Source organism: Empidonax traillii, unplaced genomic scaffold (genome assembly GCF_003031625.1).
Source record: "Empidonax traillii isolate 1590-97213 ecotype Southwest subspecies unplaced genomic scaffold, ASM303162v1 scaffold859:size262776, whole genome shotgun sequence".
Lineage (NCBI taxonomy): Eukaryota > Metazoa > Chordata > Aves > Passeriformes > Tyrannidae > Empidonax > Empidonax traillii.
In genome coordinates, this window is record NW_020956052.1 from 168,686 (window position 1) to 186,341 (window position 17,656).

Genomic DNA, 17,656 nt, shown 5'->3' on the forward strand with positions numbered 1-17,656 from the left:
TTTGAATGTTAAAAAATTGCTCTTAAAACTCAGAGAGCAAATGTTTCTCCAATCAAGTTTTAGTTTCAAAGAGATTCCACTGAAAAAATGAGTCTCAGAGCTGAAGAGCAGCACCTGCAGTGGCACTGAAGCAGCTTTAACCATATCAGCCACATGCTCTGTTATTCCTGTCCCCCAGGAAAAGGGCCCTTGGCTGATGATGTTGTCAGCACATTTTGTCTTTTGAAAGTTTCCCTACATTCCCCTCCCCTCTTTGAATTTTCTACTCTTTATTTCTTTAACCTAAACCTTTTCTTCAAGGAGACAGATTTGGGTGAAACAGGTGAACCCGAGAGATTGGAATAGGTTTAAAACTAGGTTAAAATAAGGTTTATTCTTGATGAAGAGCAGGTTTTGATTGGATATCAGGAAGAAATCCTTCCCTGTGAGGGTGGGCAGGCCCTGGCACAGGTTGCCCAGAGAAGCTGTGGCTGCCCCATCCCTGGCAGTGTCCCAGGCCAGGTTGGATGGGGCTCTGAGCAACCTGGGCTGGTGGAAGGTGTCCCTGCCCATGGCAGGGGGTTGGAACGAGATGATCTTTAAGGTCCCTTCCAACCCAGGCCATTCCATGATTCCATGATTTTCCAAACCTAAGGGTACCAGCAGCTCTCATCACAGGTTGCAGCCACTCTCTCCTCCACAATACCTAAGAAAATTCAGACCCCTTAAAATGACAGAAACACTCTCTGTTCAGAAAACAAAACCTTTTAGGGACTGGTTCTGCTTTGACTGGGAGCTCTGCCAAGGCTTTCAGCTGGAGGAGGAGTGAGGCCCCTCATTTCAAGTTCCTCAGAGCAGGCACATTGCAGCGACTGCTTGTACACGCTGCGGTCCCGAGCCCAGTGGGCTGCGCTTTCCTCATTTGTTTCACGTAGGTGAACTTAGCCAGGATGTTTTCTTTAGTCGTGGGCAGTGTGACAAGAATGGGACATCCAAATAAGGTCACTCAGGATGTGTTTAACAACAGCGGGCAAAGTCTGTGGCAAAGGCTTGTGCACACGCACACGCACACTGAGCATCCACTGCACAGACCCCGGGCTTAGTGCGTCATTATTCCTAGAATAACTCCTGGAGAGGCACTCCACCCTTGTGCTTCCAACCCTGAGGATGTGATTGTCCCAGGGCCACTTGTCACGGTGATTTTAAGGAAGGGGAGGCAGATAGAAGGGCTCCTGATTTCTGCCACCTCTTCGGGAGAGATGCAAGGCGAAGAAAATCAGTGAAGGCAGAGGCGGCTTCAAATCTGTCAACCCAAACTGCCTTGTGATCTTTGGAGCTTCCTGAGGCCAGCACAGACACTGAGATAGCAGAGAATCCTGCAAAAGGGCAGCCCACACACCTGTTTAAATATAAGGCAATGCACTTTATTAAGCAAGAGTGCTGCAGGTGCTCCTACGTGCTGAAAGGTGGTCCAGCACTGCGAGGAACGTGTGGCTTTGCTCGTGGGGGAATCCAGGAAGGCAAATCCATTATACTGAGCAGAAAACTCCTTTTTATTAACCTGCAGGTTTCTGATGGTCCACAGACTACTTCCAAGGGGTCTGCAAAAAGTAACTGAGAACAAGTCACTTGTAGTATCTTAAGTTTGCTGTGATAAAAAGCTTGCCTTTACTTGTGAGTCCTCTGCAGCTGATTTTAAGTGATAAGCAATGAAATTAAGGAGTTACTTCCCTTTCAGCAGCACAAGGGATGGCAGACACACACAGTTGCTGAAATGGGGGTTTTACAGTCTGAGATGGTAAGTTTTGATTGAAAAATGAGCTGAAGCTGAAACACAAAGCAGTCAAAATGGGGGAATTCAGACCCCAGGCTGCTGCCCTGAGCCTCAGTTCCTTCTGGGCACAGTTTTGGGTATCAGTTAAATGATCATACCAGCAAAGCATGAGCATCACAGGTGTTACAGCTGAGAACTGAGAAAAGCCACCTCGACTCATCAAACATCACAGAACAATACAGAGACCTGACAAAGCAATATCGCCAGATGTGGTAAAAGTTGCAGGAATATTATTCCTGGTGCATCAGCATAACAATGCAAGACAAAAAAAGGTTGTCATCACTTCTGTTGGACCAACAGGCATAGCTGGAGAAGTAAACAAGCTTTCATACACCTGGTTACTCCATCAGCAGCTGAATGTGTAGGAGAAGATAAGTGAAATACCAACACATGCAGTGGGCATTTATAGGTTTACAACAAACCAAACCAGAAGTCTGTGTAAAAGCAAAAATTTGGATTATCATCCTCACAGGCAGAGACTTGAATAAATTCACTTTAGCCCAGCAGCTTAAACAGAACTTAGGGAAGTCTGGAGTTTTGCTGACCCAGAGGGAAACTTTTGAAAGTGCCAAGCAATTCAAGCATGTAAAAGTAATCTTTGCATCTTTGACATATATAAAAAAAAGAAACAGCTGCTCACAACTGGTGTGTGTTTAAATGAGGCTGAATCAATTTTTTTGAACATCTGAGAACGTCTCCTCTGCCACCCAGACACCAGAGGGAGATCAGGTCGGTGCATGATGTCAAACCCAGGGAAGTGTCATGGTGAAAATGAAATATCAACCCAGAGAAATGGCATCCACTAAAGAATCACGAAATATTCCAAGAGGACACACTAATCTCTGGCAGAAGCTTTTGCAATTGCTCCTGAATCCATACCCACATTTCCAAGGGAGTCTAAATAAAGGGGGCAAAAATAAAACCATGGAAAGCAAAACAACAAAAACCTCCAACGCTTGTTTTAATATCAGAGTGAAAAATAGGGGGGGATAATTTGAACAATAAATAGAGATAACACTTTTAACATGAAAAGAAAAAGCATCTCCCCTTTCCTTTGCAGCTATCTTTTAAATGAAAGCCTTTCAGATGTTATAACCAGTAAAATATCTGTAGCCTGGCCTGTCTGTCAGGGAAGGCAGTTTGAAGATGTGACCCTTAGACACTTTGGCTCCAAAGTGCTGTCATTTACACAGGTGGATATACAGTGATGCAAGCCTCTGGATTTACACAGGTGTGGCAGTAAGAATTTGGCAGGGTTTGGATAATTTTGAACAATTTAAAAAAAAAAAGATTCCCTTTTGCACTGGGTTACAGTTGTGTCAATCCACTGATGTCACCAATCCCTTACATGCTGACGGCACCGCTCCACAGCTTGTTAATGAAACTCAGGGTTCTTCATGCTGTGTCCAGCTAGAGACTGTAATCAAAACTGACACTGCTGCAATTAAAATCCCTGTGTTCCATCAAAGAAAATCATTCATTTACTGTTTGGTGCTCCTCAGTTTTACATTATTTTTTGAAAGGAATCTTAGCACAGTCTGTGTGTTAACAGAACCTGTTATTTCTTCAATTTCCCCCATATACAGTGTCCCATTAGCACGGCACTTCCATAAAATAAATGGAACCACAGTTGTTTTTAAGGCAGAAGATTTGTTGGTAAAGACACAGAACATTGGCAGGACAACTGAGAAGCAGGTCTTGTAGCATTTTTTGACACCACTGTTACTTTCTAGCTTGGTCCCTTCCAACTCAGGATATTTTATGTCCCATTGTAGCTCCTCCAAGCTGTTGCCTGTTGTACCTGGAATAATAAAAATGTGCTGATTTGAGTGCCTCCAGGTTTGATTCAGACCCCATAACTACTGCCCAAGCCAACCTGTAGGACTGTAAAACTGCCAGCCAGACGTGCAAAGCAGGAACAAACATCCAGTTTTTAAGTGTTTTGCACATAATTTTCAGCTGTTTGGCCAACTTCAGATACTTAGGTCACTCAAAATGAAACAGGAGAAACAAAAAGCAATAAAAGTTTGTTTGAACTGGGCTGTGCTCTTATCAAGTTCCCTTTGCTTAAATACAGTGACACAAATATCACCCCAACAGGTTCGGTGTGGAACTTACACCATGATTAAGGGGGGATCAGGCCCAGGGCAACATAATAGTACCTTCTGATATATTTGCAACAAAATTTCAGCTCTATTCAATGTGTTTGCTGAATCAGAATGCAGTTTGGAAACTCTGAGGGGAGGTGGGAATCTGAATAAACACGCCTGCAAAAAAAAAAAAAAGAAAGATAATTCAGGTCTGAAGGGTCATTCCCTTCAGTTCAAGTGCAGTGGACTGCCTTTCCTGGATCCAACAGTAGGGGCGTGGGAAGCTTTCAGATGTCACAGGGTTGTAGATAACATTTGAACATATGATTAGCTTTCGAGAGCTGTCTTTAGAAACCTTACATTTTTTCCCCCACACACCTTAGCCAGAGATCCTTCCCTTGAGGTTTCGGGACACTTAAAATGTTGCTTTGCCAAAAATCAAGGATGTGGAGAAGGTTTTCCTGTGTGATGTCATTTTGCTGCCCTTTATAAGCCTCTGCAGGGAAGAAGGGAACCTATCTGAGGATCCGCACTCGGGCACGAGGGCGAGCGAGGAGCGCGGAGGTGAATCCAGCTGCAGATCCCGACCAACCATGGAACAGCGATCCCTGCCACCCTGCAGCTCCCTGCTCCTGGTGCTCTGCAGCCTGAGGGCTACCTTTGCCTTCCCCAACTCCTCTCCACTGCTGAATCCCAGCTGGGGGAACGGGGACCGCCTGATGCACCTCTACACGGACACGGAGAGGAGCAGCTTCCACCTCCAAATCAACGCCGACGGCTACGTCGATGGTGCCCCTCACCAAACCATCTACAGTGAGTAGCTTCCTGTGGATCCTCAGCCTTCAGGGGAGCAGGGGAGGGAGGACAACACTTTCACTTTCTCACTACCTATAAAAAAAATCCCCTCTTCTCCTTGGGCAGGCAGGCGAGCATGGCTACGGGATGGAAAACATTCGTCATTATAACCCTCCTTTTGTTTAGCAAATAAAATCACTCCAAAGAAATCTCGTGGATGGGGAAGTTCAGTGAAGTCCTTTGCTTCCTCTGCAAGCAAAAACTACCTGAGCTATCCTTCACTTCATGATTTTACCCACAGCTTCTTGTGGGTGTTCCTATCAGAGGTTGGGGATGACACCCCCAAATAACTGCTTCCCGTTGCAGTGACGGTATTCCCAAGGGAACCACACTGAGGGAACTCACTACTCTAACTTAAAGGTTCTAAAATTCTTTCCTCATAATTTATTTCCTCATAATTTATTTTATTATATACTTACTGTATATTTTATCACATGCTTATTGTATATTTTACCATTCTATTTCAACATAGAAGAATTGACCAACTTTCTTCCTTTGCTAAATACTTGACCCAAACTCTTTAGTTAGTAGAAAAATGGTGGGTTTTTTAAGGCTTGGGGTTCTTTTATAGCATTTCAAAAGTACTTCTGTCTTGGCAGCACTCAAATCACAAGTAGGTAGGAAACATAAAGTTAAGTTATTCTTATAACATTTCTTCATACACTCAGTTAAAAATCTAAGCACACATAACAGGGGTTTTGCATAATATATTTGCAGCATATATAAGGATAAAGTTGTAATTTAATCAAGGAGAAAAAAGGATGATGTTCTTCTATTTTTTTTTTAAGGAATTCCTAAGGAAACACTTGCAGGAGTGCTTGCACTGTCTTGTTATTCTTCCTACATATTTAAAGATTTTATAAAACTTATTTTAGGTACATTGGTCAAGAACAACTGTGGGATTTTAGAGAACAGTGGGCAGGAAAATGTCATCAAATCAACCGGAGCTTGGAATTTACATCTTTGGTCTTCTAAACAGGTGCCCTGATGATCAGGTCTGAGGGTGCTGGCTCAGTAATAATCACAGGGGTGAAGAGTGGACGTTACCTGTGCATGGACATGAAAGGAAACATATTTGGCTCGGTGAGTGACCCCTGCTAAGCCTCAGGGCTGAAGGGCTGCTGTGCTGCCCAGGGGGGGAAAACCTGTGTAGGTGCAGATTTAAGGGAGGATGTGCCACTTAGGTAATACTTTCCTTTCCTTTCCTTTCCTCTTTGAGTTGAAGAGCTGACAAAAATCATCTGAGATCCTGCTTGGGTAAACTTGTGCAAAGTGAGATGCAGTGATGGGGCAGTCAGAATTCCTGCTGTAGCGCAGAGCCACGGGTCGGGACCCTCTGCAAGAAAACAGCGTTGTCACTGAAATACCTTTGCTGAAAAAGCGGGCAGGCACCTCAGATCTCCTGAGTTGTCCCAGTTACAGACCTGGGAGATCAGAGAGCAAGATCTCATCCCTCTTTCCCTCTTTAATTTGTGCCATGGTTTTTTTTTCCCCCCTCAGCATTACTTCAGCCAAGAGGACTGCGTGTTCACCCACAGGACGCTGGAGAACGGGTACGACGTGTACCAGTCTCCCAAACACGCCTTCCTGGTGAGCCTGGGCAGGGTCAAGCAAGCTTTTCAGCCCGGCACGAACCCTCCCCCGTACTCCCAGTTCTTGTCCAGGAGGAACGAGATCCCCCTGTTCCGCTTCAACACCCCCGAGCCGCACAGGAACACGAGGAGCGCGGAGCTGGACCCCGCCGATCCTCACCAGATCCTGGGCCCGCACAGGAAGGCCTCGGGGCTGGGCTCTGCCCCGCAGCAGGGAGCAGACCTCCCCCACGAGCCCCGGGAACCCGTGAGGATCAACCAGAACGACGTGGTGAACCCCGACGACCCCCACGCCATGCTGGAGGCCCGCAGGTACCCCAGCCCTCGGTTCTACATCACGGGATAACGGGGACCCCATCGCAGAGCCAGCACAGGCACACCCTCGGGCTGAGTGGCCATTGGGAAACCTGGGGAACAGCCCCTTAGATTTCAAATTTTGTACAAGCCAAATGATTAAGATTAGACCAGGACTTCTGTCTCGTCATTTGTTTTTCTAAACTCATCATGGTTTTGATTAATTCCTGAAGGAAATGAGTGATTCTAAGGGATTCAGGAGAATTGCAGGCGGGTGGAGAGTTGTGCTTGTTCTTGCTTATTCAAAACACAGCAAAGACTTTTTACCTTGCTGTCTGTTGTACAGTGGAGATGTGTGATTTTATTTAATAACTTCACTTGATTTCTGTTCTGGGCTTTTGCTCCCCGAGAACTCTGGACTTCAAGTACAACAGCAAAGTTTGCATTTTGCATAAATTGTTGGAAGCTCCACAGGGCTCTCTGGGACTCCAAGACAGTGGGCCTACAGAAATTTGAATCTCTGTCCATACTAAAATTTGCTGAGAAATGTGGGGTTTAATCTCTATACCATCTTTATATTCATATCTTAAAACAAAGTAAGCAGGTTGCTCACTCTCTCAGTAGCCAGGGGATTTAGTGCCTAAAAGCTAAGACTGAATACACAGTGGATTTTGCATTTAAAAAAATGTATTTGTAGCTATAGACAACTGTATCAAAATGTCAAAAGAATTAATTCTTCAATGGAAAAGCTGGAAATCACCAGCTGGTAAGAAAGCATTACTTATTTATGTTGCAATATTTATTTATTTATTTGTGTGGGTCTTAAATCCCACAGAATATTTATAAATATTTATAATACTGTATTATAGAGACTATTTCCTTTTATAAAAGCACCAATAAACTTGTCCTTCTCTCCAAATGGTGGATTCTGCTTTGTTTGTTCAACTCCCCCATTCCAGAAGGATTTGAGCCTACAAATACTTGCACGTGTGTCCAAAAGTTTTTGTGCCCCCCCATCCCATGAGTTCCAGCCCAAATGTGAACCTCACTCCTGCCTGTCAGCATTCAGGGTAAGCAACAAGCTTAGCAAGGAGCTCAATATTACTCTGAGTTATTCTCCTCCTTTGTTGTTTCAACAATATTCTTCCAGCTCACAGAGGGAATTCCTGTCATTGGGATTGAAGAGCCTGAGCTGGCAACAGGTGGTTTCAAGCCATGCCTTTAATTTCACTCCTCAAATTCATCATTTCCTCCTCTACTTGCTCTTCTGCCCCACACACTTATTGATGATGAACAATTTCTTGTGAACATTTCCACATTCCTAAATTTTATTCAAAGTCATTGTAAAAAAACCAGCCCCATGAGGACCTTAAATACGGATTTTACTTGGACATTAATCCTATGCCAAATAACTGCTTGCATACCTACTTCATCTTTTTTTATCTCCTAAGTAACATTTACTTTTTCCAGTTAAGCTTATGGCATTGTGTCAAGTGTTTAATTAAAATTCACCATATTCCATCTTTTTTCCCTTGCCTATACATCAGTTATTTCACTAGAGAACCACTCACATAAGTGTGAACTACTTATGGTAAAAACTCAATTATATTCCAGGTTTCATTTACCTCTCTTGTCTGTAATTATATTCTCCTTCAGAATTTATTCTACAGCCCTGAGTGTTATTAAGGTCGGACTGACAGTCCTGTAAGATTACTTTGTCCTCTGTTCTCAAATAAAAATTATTTCCCATTCTTTAAAGTTTCTAACATTTATTTCAGCACCACCTTCCTAAAAGGCATTCCAAAGGAATTTAAGATTTTCTTATCACCCGAAGTTCTCCTGATCCTGGTAGTGTGTTTGACAGCTTGATCTGCTTTCTCTGCCTCTCCCACATCTTGGCAGCTACTGCTGAAAATCCACCCTGTAGTTAAGGCCTTGTCTCCTGATGCTAATTAGAGACTGGCACATCACAGGGATGAAACATCCACTGCCCACTACTGAGTAATCCCTCAAATATTTATGTTCTGTTACTATTCCTAACAGAACCATCTATCACTGCAGGCTCTCCTTTCCCGTGATCCCAATAAACTGTACGGATTTACTGTACAGATGCACAAGAGTCACTTGATTAAAAAAAGCCAGAAGAAAGATTTTAGTCTCAGCGTCGATGAACAGACTTGAAAAGAGCAGCACTAGACACAGACCTAAAGAAAACAGGGGTTAGGATTGACTTCAGAAGATTCCAGAATTAGTGGCTTTTTATTGCACAGAGAACCTTCCACCTGACAAAACAAAGGTGAAATAACTACATTAGGGTAGGCTATGAGATCATCTAGGCTGGTATAATGGTCTCCTACAATGGCAAGTGCAGATAAATAAGGGAAAAATACAACTGGGCATCTGCAGAACACACCTGACTGCTTGTACTGCCCTGGCCACTGGCAGATGTGTTTGCACCATTTTAGTGTGTTTGTTACAAAGTGTGAGTTGGGAGGTTCTGGCTCGTAAGCTTTTCTCTGAAAAGTAAATGTTACTGCATTAGCACAGGAGCTGTTTAGAAAACTTGAATGCTTTCACCCTGGGGTATTTTTCATCCCACCATCTGCTTGCCCTGTGTAAGAGTTACCCAAAGAGGCAAGGATTTGCTAACAATAACTTCAAGAAAACAATCCCACAGACGTGATCCTATTTCTTAGCATGGGTCTAAATTTTAACCACCATTAGAGAAGGCAAAGTGTATTAGAGTCAAAAATGCCTCTGGGAAGAGTATCACCCAAGCAGTGGCAAAGCATTTAACAAAGAGGTAGATGTCCCCCTAAGTTATTTACGTCATCAGCAAGAACAAAATGTTAATTACCTGCTTGAGAGTAGGCAAGAAAGAGAGAAAAAGAAGTCTTTTAACTGAGAAGAACAGAAATCACTAGTGTGTCTTCAAATATCTGATGAAAGTTACAGACTTAGGGAGAAAATATGTGTTGTATGTCCAGTCATCTTCCAGCTGATGAAGGATGCACATTTTCAACTCTGTTACTCTGGCTCCAAGAAGTATTAATGGAATGAATGACAAAATTCAGGGCATGGCAACTCCAGAAGAGTTCAAGCTATTTAAAGCACTGACAGGAGAGTCTCCTGCTATGTAACTGCCCTTCCTGAAATAAACAGGCACTGCCAGGGACAGGCAAAGGAAGAATGAGCTCCTGTCCCACCTTCTGCCATTAACTCTGTCCTAAGTCATGATTAAAACTGTTCTCCCTTCCTTGGCTGTGACCATCATTCAGTCTTAAGGAGCCCTCTAGGAAGATGCACTTCTGAAGGAGCTCAAGGAGCCTGGGAAAAAGCCCCACGTTCCCATTTTTCCTTCCTGAGGACACAACTTAACTTCCTTCAGCACACTGAGAAGGAATTCTTTGAGTTGGGACAAAGTGCTGTGGGCACTTTTAAGCGAGTCTTGAGCAGTTCCTCGAGTTGCCACTGCCATCTCTGTACTTCTGATTTTAAACAGGCCCTTTTTAATTCCACAGGTACAAACTCACTGTCTGGGTCAGTGATGTGGTCAATAATGGTTGGCTCCCAGGGATTTTTCCCAACCCAACTTAAGGGTACCCAGTCCTTCAAGTTGTGTGATCTGAACAAAGCTTCATCACAGAGTAATCGTTCATTTCTCATGCTCATTATTCATAGAGTAATATTAAGAAAGATTTTTACCTCAAAAGAAACACAGATGAAATGGAAGCTTTATTCAGGAGGCTTTAATTGTTTTTGTTTTTAAAACAGGCTTAAAATATGCGAACGAAGAAAAAATACATGGATATTATAAATAACATAAACTAGATAAGCTTACAGAGTAACACTACAAACACCCCAGAGGGGAAAGAATGCAGTATTAACACCAAAAATCGCCAAGCAATCAAATTTGCCTAATTCTAGGCAAAAATATTCATAGAATCAAGTGTATGACTGAACTGACAGAAGGATTTTAGTTGGGTACAACTCCCCCTATTGATAAAGCTCCTTTTTAGAAGAGAGACCATTATTCCAACTATGTGCACATAAGGTTCCTCTTCGTGCTTAGAGCTTAAAAATAAATATTTTCTGAAGTGCTCTTCAACAGAGATGACAACAACCTGAACAATTTCTTAGGAAATACTCCTGGCGAGGTAGGTATATCAGAATTCCCACTTTACAAATGGGAAGGAGACTTCCCCCAGAGTCTCCCAGCTGTTCAGTGCCAGAGCCACATCCCCTGACCCTGCACCAAACCTTTCTCACTAGGCAATGCTCCTTTTTTAGGTTGGACTATTGCATTCAAAAGTTTGTTTTAAGACAACATGTATGTTTGATATCACAATACAGCATTTTGCAATAAAGCAAGAATACAGTATAGCTCACCTTTGAGGTACCATTCCTCTCCCCTCCCCAACTCTTTTGCACGGAGGTCATAAAAATAACCACGGAGTAAAGCAAAGGAGTTTTTCAAATTATGTGCTGTAAGAGCGGATGTGCAAGTGACTGGAAGTGTTATGTTTCTGTTCACAAAGAATATTTGTTTTATTTTGCTACTGCCAACTTATGCTGGGCAGGAGGACCATGCAGGCTGTGGTTTTTTAGGATGGTAAGCACTTGCAGCTTAGTGTCAGTAACTCCAGTCCATCTCAGTAACTACTACAGATACCTTTCCCATGCTTAGCAAAAGGGTGACCTAAACCCACCTCCAACCCTGCAGGGGCTGCTAGAACACTTTTGAAGCCACGCATTCAGCTCCCACGTCCACTAAGTGGGAGTCCTGGTTGAGACAAACGCACGCCACCTCAGGCTTCGACAGGTTCCCATTTTCCAGCTTCACAACGAAATGACTGACCCCTGTATTGGGGCTGACAGAAGACAGCTGGGACTTGGTTAAGCCTGCTGGCAAAGTACAGTTGAGATCTGAGACAAAATAGCCGATCCAGTTCCTCATGTAGGCTCCGTGGCTCACCACCAGGATGTTGGCATCCAACAACAATTTGGAGGATTCGCTGCCCTCACAACTCGGCTCTCCTTCGCTGCAGTGGTTCGTCCAAGGGAAAACAAACTGTTCTTTAGGTGCTCCTGAGCTTCTGTTGGATGCACCAGGCTCCTTCTGTTCCAACCCAACAGCCAGCTGGCACAGGAATTCAAAAAAGTCCCTCGCACGTTCTCTCACCTGAGGAGAAAGACCAGGAGGGAACACTGGGGAGAACGAAGAGATTGTCGTGGAGAACGAAGGGATCGAGAAGAACTGAGAGATCCTCGTGAACAAAGCAATGGGTTCTGGCTTTCAGAAACCCGAGCTGCAACTCCTTCAGTTAAAAGACAAATATTTATCACAGACCAGGCTCAGAGGTCAGTGGTAAATTACTGGATGTTGTACAAACTCCCCTCAAAAGCCGAGGTGGGGAGTAACTGCCACCCACCCTCGTGCAAACCCTCCTCCTTCATGAGGAGTCAGCCTCAAAATCAATGGTTCAGTTATAAAGAGATTTCCTGCTTGGCAGCCACTGTTAATGAGGCCAAGCAGTGGTTTTAGCCTAGAAAACAACCACCTCTGGCTGGGCTGAGCCCTCGGTAAGTTCCTAATGGCACAAGCTGCAAGTGCACCGATAAAACAGCCCCTAGGAAAGGAAGGCACGAGTAAATACATAAATACCATACTTCATCCAGTGTCTCTCCTCCAGAGGGGGTGAATGAAGGACATTGCTCTCCAGCATCCTTTGCCATGGCCTTGAGGTCAGCCAAGGGCCTTCCTTCTGCAACACCGTATTTCTGTCAGGGGCAAGGCACAAAAAGGGGGGTTGGCAAGATGTGACAAGTCCCCCGTGCCCCTTCCAGTGCAAACAGTTTTGTTTTCTTGGATTCCCCAGTGTAACATGGAAGTTTAACCACCTTTCATATTTTATTCCAATTTGGGGGGAGGAGGCGTCTTTATGTTTGCTATTTAAAATTTTTCTAAAACTATGTATTTTATAAATATAAACACAAAAATATATAGAAATATATTTATTATTAAATATAAATATATTAATGTGTTTACTTATATTATATAAATATATTAAGAGCAGCATCTCATTTAAAGCACTGACATTCAAAACATGACCTTTCAGCCTGAGTTTCACCTTGAGATTGTTTCCTCCACTGACACTCCCAGCAAACAAAATTCAAGTGGCTTTGTCACTGAGGTTACACTGCAAACACTTCTGTGCACGGCTGTTCACATGAGGATAAACTCCATTTACTTCTCCTTTGCACAAACACCACAGGGAATTACTTTTCACAAGTAAGAAACAAGTGTTTTCTCTGCAGATCTCTGAAATCTCCACAGCAGAGGATGAACCTCTGAAGATTAATCCTTCATTATCACTAACATAATTATCATGGAATATAACACATAAATTATTACAGTCTTCAGAATTTCAATATACTGAAATACATTCAGTCTCTCAATCCCCTTCTCTAAAGCAAAACAGCAGAAGTTTAAGAACACCAAGACAGACACGAGGAAATCAGTGCTCTGAAGCTGCTGGAAGTGAAATCCTAATCCTAAAGATTTTTCCAGAAAAATCATGAAAGCAAAGCATGAGAGAATAAAACTTTCTTAAGAGGGTCAATGCCATGTGTTCTTCTAAAGTACTTTGCTTCTTTCTGTGCAATTCACTTAATTCCTGTTATCCTGAGTAGTGACTCACAACCTGTGACCTGCAGACACTGTGCTGGCATTTCCATGCATCCCTAAAAACACCAGGAAAAACAGTGTAACAGAGACATCAGATTATTCTTTCTAAAATCTGGTACCATGAGCTGTAATATTTTTCTAAAAAGTCAGGTGGTAAAGCAACTCAAGAAGTCTGGGAGGCATTTAACTTGCCAGTCTCAGGGGGAGGGCTGCAATTTCTGAGAGAAAAAAGGATTCAAACAGGAAGTGCTGCAGTCGTGCTGCTCCTTAAACAACAAATATTACGTTATTTAAATCATTAAAGCATCACAGTTACAAGGCTCATTGCTAAATTTTGGCTTTGCTTCACAATTCTGGAAACAATTCATTGTCCCTGATGTGAAAACTTCAGTTTTCAGTGATTAAGAACACAGCAAACAGTGCTCTCCACTATTACATCTATGATTTAATAAGCCAAGATATCCATCAGCAGTAAGTTACATTTTCAAATTCTTCAGTATTTGATATTAAATCAACAAATTCTTCTGGCACTTACTCTCTCTCGCAGTCTTGCATCATACTTGACTTCCAAATCTCTGCAAAACTTGTTCTTCCCTAGAATGGCAGCACAAGTCTAAAAAGTGAATACACAGCCACATCAGTGGGATGGAACAGAGACCACCTCACACCACAGCAGCCAAGACCAATCACCCCAGCAGCACCCAGCAACCCCAAACCAACAAAATGAAATGTTCTGCAGCTGAATTTTGTGAGAATTGGACATATGGCCTAGATCAGGAAAAGCTCCTGGACTGTCCTTCATAATCCAAAGTCCAGAAGAGCTGAAGACACCTGGCACCCGTGAAAGGTGGGCAGAAGGATTTGCTGGGGTAAAAGGCCCATCTTGGGCATAACGCTGCTCACAAATCCATCGTGTCCACACATCCTTCACATGGCCTGCATGGGACAGACATGGGTCCTGAAAACTGTTCAGCTAACCCAACTGCAAAAAACATGTCTGACACCTGCCTGGCTGGCACAGCCAATCCCAAAATCCTTAGGGCTGGAAGGGACCTGTGGAGATCACCCTGTCCAACCCCCCTGCCAAGGCAGGGTCACCTGGAGCAGGTGACACAGGAGCGTGTCCAGGTGGGTTTGGAATGCCCCCAGAGAGTGCCAGGGCTCAGTGGAAAGAAATTCTTTGTTATATTGAGGTGGAACTGCTTTGTGTTTCAGATTGTGACCACTGCTCCTCATCCTGTGGCTGGGCACTGCTGAACAGAGCCTGGCACCGCCCTCTCGGCTCCTGCCTTGATCCCCTCTCAGTCTCCTCTTCTCCAGACCACTACTGAGGCCCAGCTCCTGCAGGGAGATACTCCTGACCCCTCATCACCTCTGTGGCCTCCACTGGATCCCCCCTGACAGCTCCCTGTCTTTCTTAAACTGGGAGCCAAAGGATGGCCAACCTGCTGCTTCTCCCACGTGCACCCACGTGTGGAGGCTGCGCTGGGCACACGGGAACCTTGGACTGGCAATATCTGCTGGCAGTGCTGTGCAAACATCCACACCCAAACTGACACCCAGATAACTCACCTGGAAAAGGCTCCTTGGATTCTGGCAAAGCAGCAGCAGCCTTGTTGTACTGACAAGGCTTTATGATCGATTTAACATGTTGCTCAGGAAAAGATTTTATGTTGCAACTTTAAATTTCTGTCACAGAATAATGTCAAAATTCAGACAGGGTCGAGTCCACTCCCTTGTATATATGAACAGCACAGTTAATTGCGTGATTATATGCTGGAATTTCCTCTTTTTCAACAGAATTTGTACATTCCTCTCATACTTGAGCTGTGAAGTGACAGCTTAGTAACAAGACACTTCAGAGATCTGCAGCTGCCAAGAAAGGGAATTCCAACCACATGGAAATTGCAGCTTTACACATCTCTGGAAAAACCTTCACCAAGTCTGAGTAGCTTCTCAAACAAATGGCAAAACACATGTCCTTTAGGCAAAGGAAAAATTCAGGTCTGTCTTCTACATTCTGAGAGTGCAAATGCTTTCCACGGAAAAGGCTGTCTCTAATATAGGGAAAAATCCGAACCCAATTCCCCTAAGGCAGGCACGTAGCACAGACAGTTTTATGGAAGTCAGAAAGTACTACTGATTTAAAACATAATCACTGCCTTCCACAGGAGATATGTCCCAGAACAACTGATCTCTGCCTTTTAAAACTTCTGATTCCTTAATTTTGAGAATCTCATTTGCACACGAAATCCCGTGTAATCTCACTCCTTTATTTCTGCATCACCAATAGCAAATAAATGCTGAATTTTGCAGCTCACTGTTGCCTCAGGGAGCGCTCACCTGCTTTGCTCGAAGGAGGTCACTTGAAAAGACGTGAGTGAACTTCACATTACTGAGGAACACACCAGCAGCATCTGCTTGTCTGAAACCAGTCGCAGAGAGTGGCTCATCCACTCCCTGACCTGCAAAATAAATACATTAGGACACGGGAATTTTTGGATTTAGAGCAAGCATGTCAAGCAATAAAGAATCTGCTCAGTCATATTAAAATCCTGCTCCTTCAGTAAAGCCAAGCACTGGGAAAAATTACTGCTCTCCTGGTCTTCCCTAAACTCAGTCACACAATTTTAACCGAGGATAGGAACACAGAAGGACTGCCTTCCTAGAAGGAGCTGGGATTGAACAATATTATTCTGTAATACTACAATATCACTGCAATATTACAATTATTATTAAAATTATTACAATAATATTACAATATTATTCTGCAATAATACTTAACAGTTGAGCAGTTGGTTACAGGACTTCACCATGATTTTCCAGCAGAATAACTGGTACTAACCTTGTAGTATCTTGTCTTTGTTGTATCTTGTTTCTCCACTGAAAGAGATTATAAACAACAACAAAAGCTTAACTCATAATCAGTTTACTGAATTCTCAAAAATGTTCTTATGTTAGACACCAAGTGACAGCAGAGCCTGAATGTGGGCTCTGTGAAAAACACAATACAGCACAGTTTCTCTTCAAATGGATGCACCTGAAGGCTTTACAACAATAAAAATCCATTTTCAACTAGTCAACCCCAATCATGCCATCAGTATTTTTAAGACAAACCCATGTGGAATAAAAGGAAGTGATTACTTAAATTTATCACAAATGCAGCATAATTTATCTATAACAACTACACCTCCGTGCTGGAGAGGTTAAAGTCGCAGGAACACTCTGGAGCCCTGTTATGAAAGGCATGTGTTGGCCAACTTGACCTCAAGATGAGCCCCAAACAGGTCACAGTAGCTCAGTATTTTTAAAATGAGCTCCCATCCCTTTAGTGAATGATCTCGCATCTTCCTAAAGTGCCTGCAAGAAACCCACGCGAACTTTTCTGGGGTCTCCCCAGAGTGGGGCAGAGAGGCAGAACCCACCCCCCCCCCCCTTGCCCTGGGGCTGCGGGGTCGGTACTCACTGCCGCACCACGGTCAGCCCGAAGCGAACCATGGCAAGGTGAGCTCCGGTGAGCTCAGGTGAGCTCCGGTGAGCTCCGGTGAGCTCAGAGCCGGGCTCGGGGGGGATCTCGGGCGGGATGTCCGGCGGGGTGTCCGGTGATGCTCCAGGTGTGATCCCGGGTGATGCTCCAGGTGTGATCCCGGGTGATGCTCCAGGTGAGGATCCCAGGTACGACCCCAGGTGAGCGCCGCTCCCGCTGCCCGCACTGCGGCGCCGCGCGCCCCGCGCTGACGTCACGGCCCCGCCCCGCGCCCCGCGCTGACGTCACGCGGGAAAAGGAGGTGGCTCCCGGGAAAAAAAAAAAAAAAAATAAAATAAGGAGGCTCTGGGAAGATGTCATCGCTCCCGGCGTCTCCCTGTGCCAGCCGGGTTCTGCTCCCGGCGAGCCAGCGACGGGACGAGAGGACACGGCCTCGAGGGGAGGCTCAGATTGGACAGCGGGGACCAAAAAAAAAAAAAAAATTCCTGATGGAAAGGAATTTCCAGTCGTTTAAACAGCCCGCGCGCCGTCCCCGGTGGTGTTTAGGACAGATTTAAAAGCCCCGTGGCTGCGGACGGGGCTCAGCGGTGTTGGGTTCGCCCCCACCCTAAGTGATGCTCCGGCTCGCACTTCGCAGCTGGCAGCGGGTGGCTGTCGCCTTAAAAGCCTGGTTTTCGCGTGATTTCACGATTCTGGTGTTAAGGGAACTTCCCGACCGTCCAGGAGCCGCTCTGGCGGTGACACAATTCACTAAAAAGAGTACATAACACTTGGTGATGCTCAGCCTGGTTGCATCGAGACTAGGAACACTTAATCGGCAGCAGGGCTTTGCTCAGA

The 17,656-nt window shown here is 44.4% G+C and overlaps 2 protein-coding genes across 2 annotated transcripts; one reads left to right on the plus strand and one right to left on the minus strand.

Annotated features, from left to right (window-relative positions):
* Positions 1 to 4,182: 4,182 nt before the first annotated feature.
* Positions 4,183 to 6,715, plus strand: FGF23 (fibroblast growth factor 23). Its single transcript, XM_027902271.1, has 3 exons — positions 4,183 to 4,716; positions 5,738 to 5,841; positions 6,259 to 6,715. The coding sequence occupies exons 1-3, from the start codon at positions 4,497 to 4,499 to the stop codon at positions 6,694 to 6,696; spliced, it is 762 nt and encodes a 253-aa protein (XP_027758072.1). The 5' UTR covers positions 4,183 to 4,496; the 3' UTR covers positions 6,697 to 6,715.
* A 3,665-nt stretch (positions 6,716 to 10,380) lies between these two features.
* Positions 10,381 to 16,935, minus strand: TIGAR (TP53 induced glycolysis regulatory phosphatase). The gene is made up of 6 exons (XM_027902280.1): positions 16,799 to 16,935; positions 16,178 to 16,215; positions 15,676 to 15,797; positions 13,868 to 13,945; positions 12,315 to 12,425; positions 10,381 to 11,826 (listed from the first exon to the last, which is right to left on the minus strand). Exons 1-6 carry the CDS (start codon positions 16,828 to 16,830, stop codon positions 11,374 to 11,376), a joined length of 834 nt encoding a protein of 277 aa, XP_027758081.1. The 5' UTR covers positions 16,831 to 16,935; the 3' UTR covers positions 10,381 to 11,373.
* Between the last annotated feature and the right edge of the window lie 721 nt (positions 16,936 to 17,656).

What these genes read in the sequence shown, in the direction of transcription:
- FGF23 (XM_027902271.1), top strand. Translation starts at nt 4,497, where the DNA reads ATGGAACAGCGATCCCTGCCACCCTGCAGCTCCCTGCTCCTGGTGCTC. An exon ending in CCCTCACCAAACCATCTACA is followed by an intron (nt 4,717 to 5,737) that starts GTGAGTAGCTTC and finishes TCTTCTAAACAG; the next exon opens with GTGCCCTGATGATCAGGTCT. An exon ending in AAGGAAACATATTTGGCTCG is followed by an intron (nt 5,842 to 6,258) that starts GTGAGTGACCCC and finishes TTCCCCCCTCAG; the next exon opens with CATTACTTCAGCCAAGAGGA.
- TIGAR (XM_027902280.1), bottom strand. Translation starts at nt 16,830, where the DNA reads ATGGTTCGCTTCGGGCTGACCGTGGTGCGGCA. An exon ending in CAAAGACAAGATACTACAAG is followed by an intron (nt 15,798 to 16,177) that starts GTTAGTACCAGT and finishes TTTATTTTGCAG; the next exon opens with GTCAGGGAGTGGATGAGCCA. An exon ending in ACCTCCTTCGAGCAAAGCAG is followed by an intron (nt 13,946 to 15,675) that starts GTGAGCGCTCCC and finishes TTCACTTTTTAG; the next exon opens with ACTTGTGCTGCCATTCTAGG.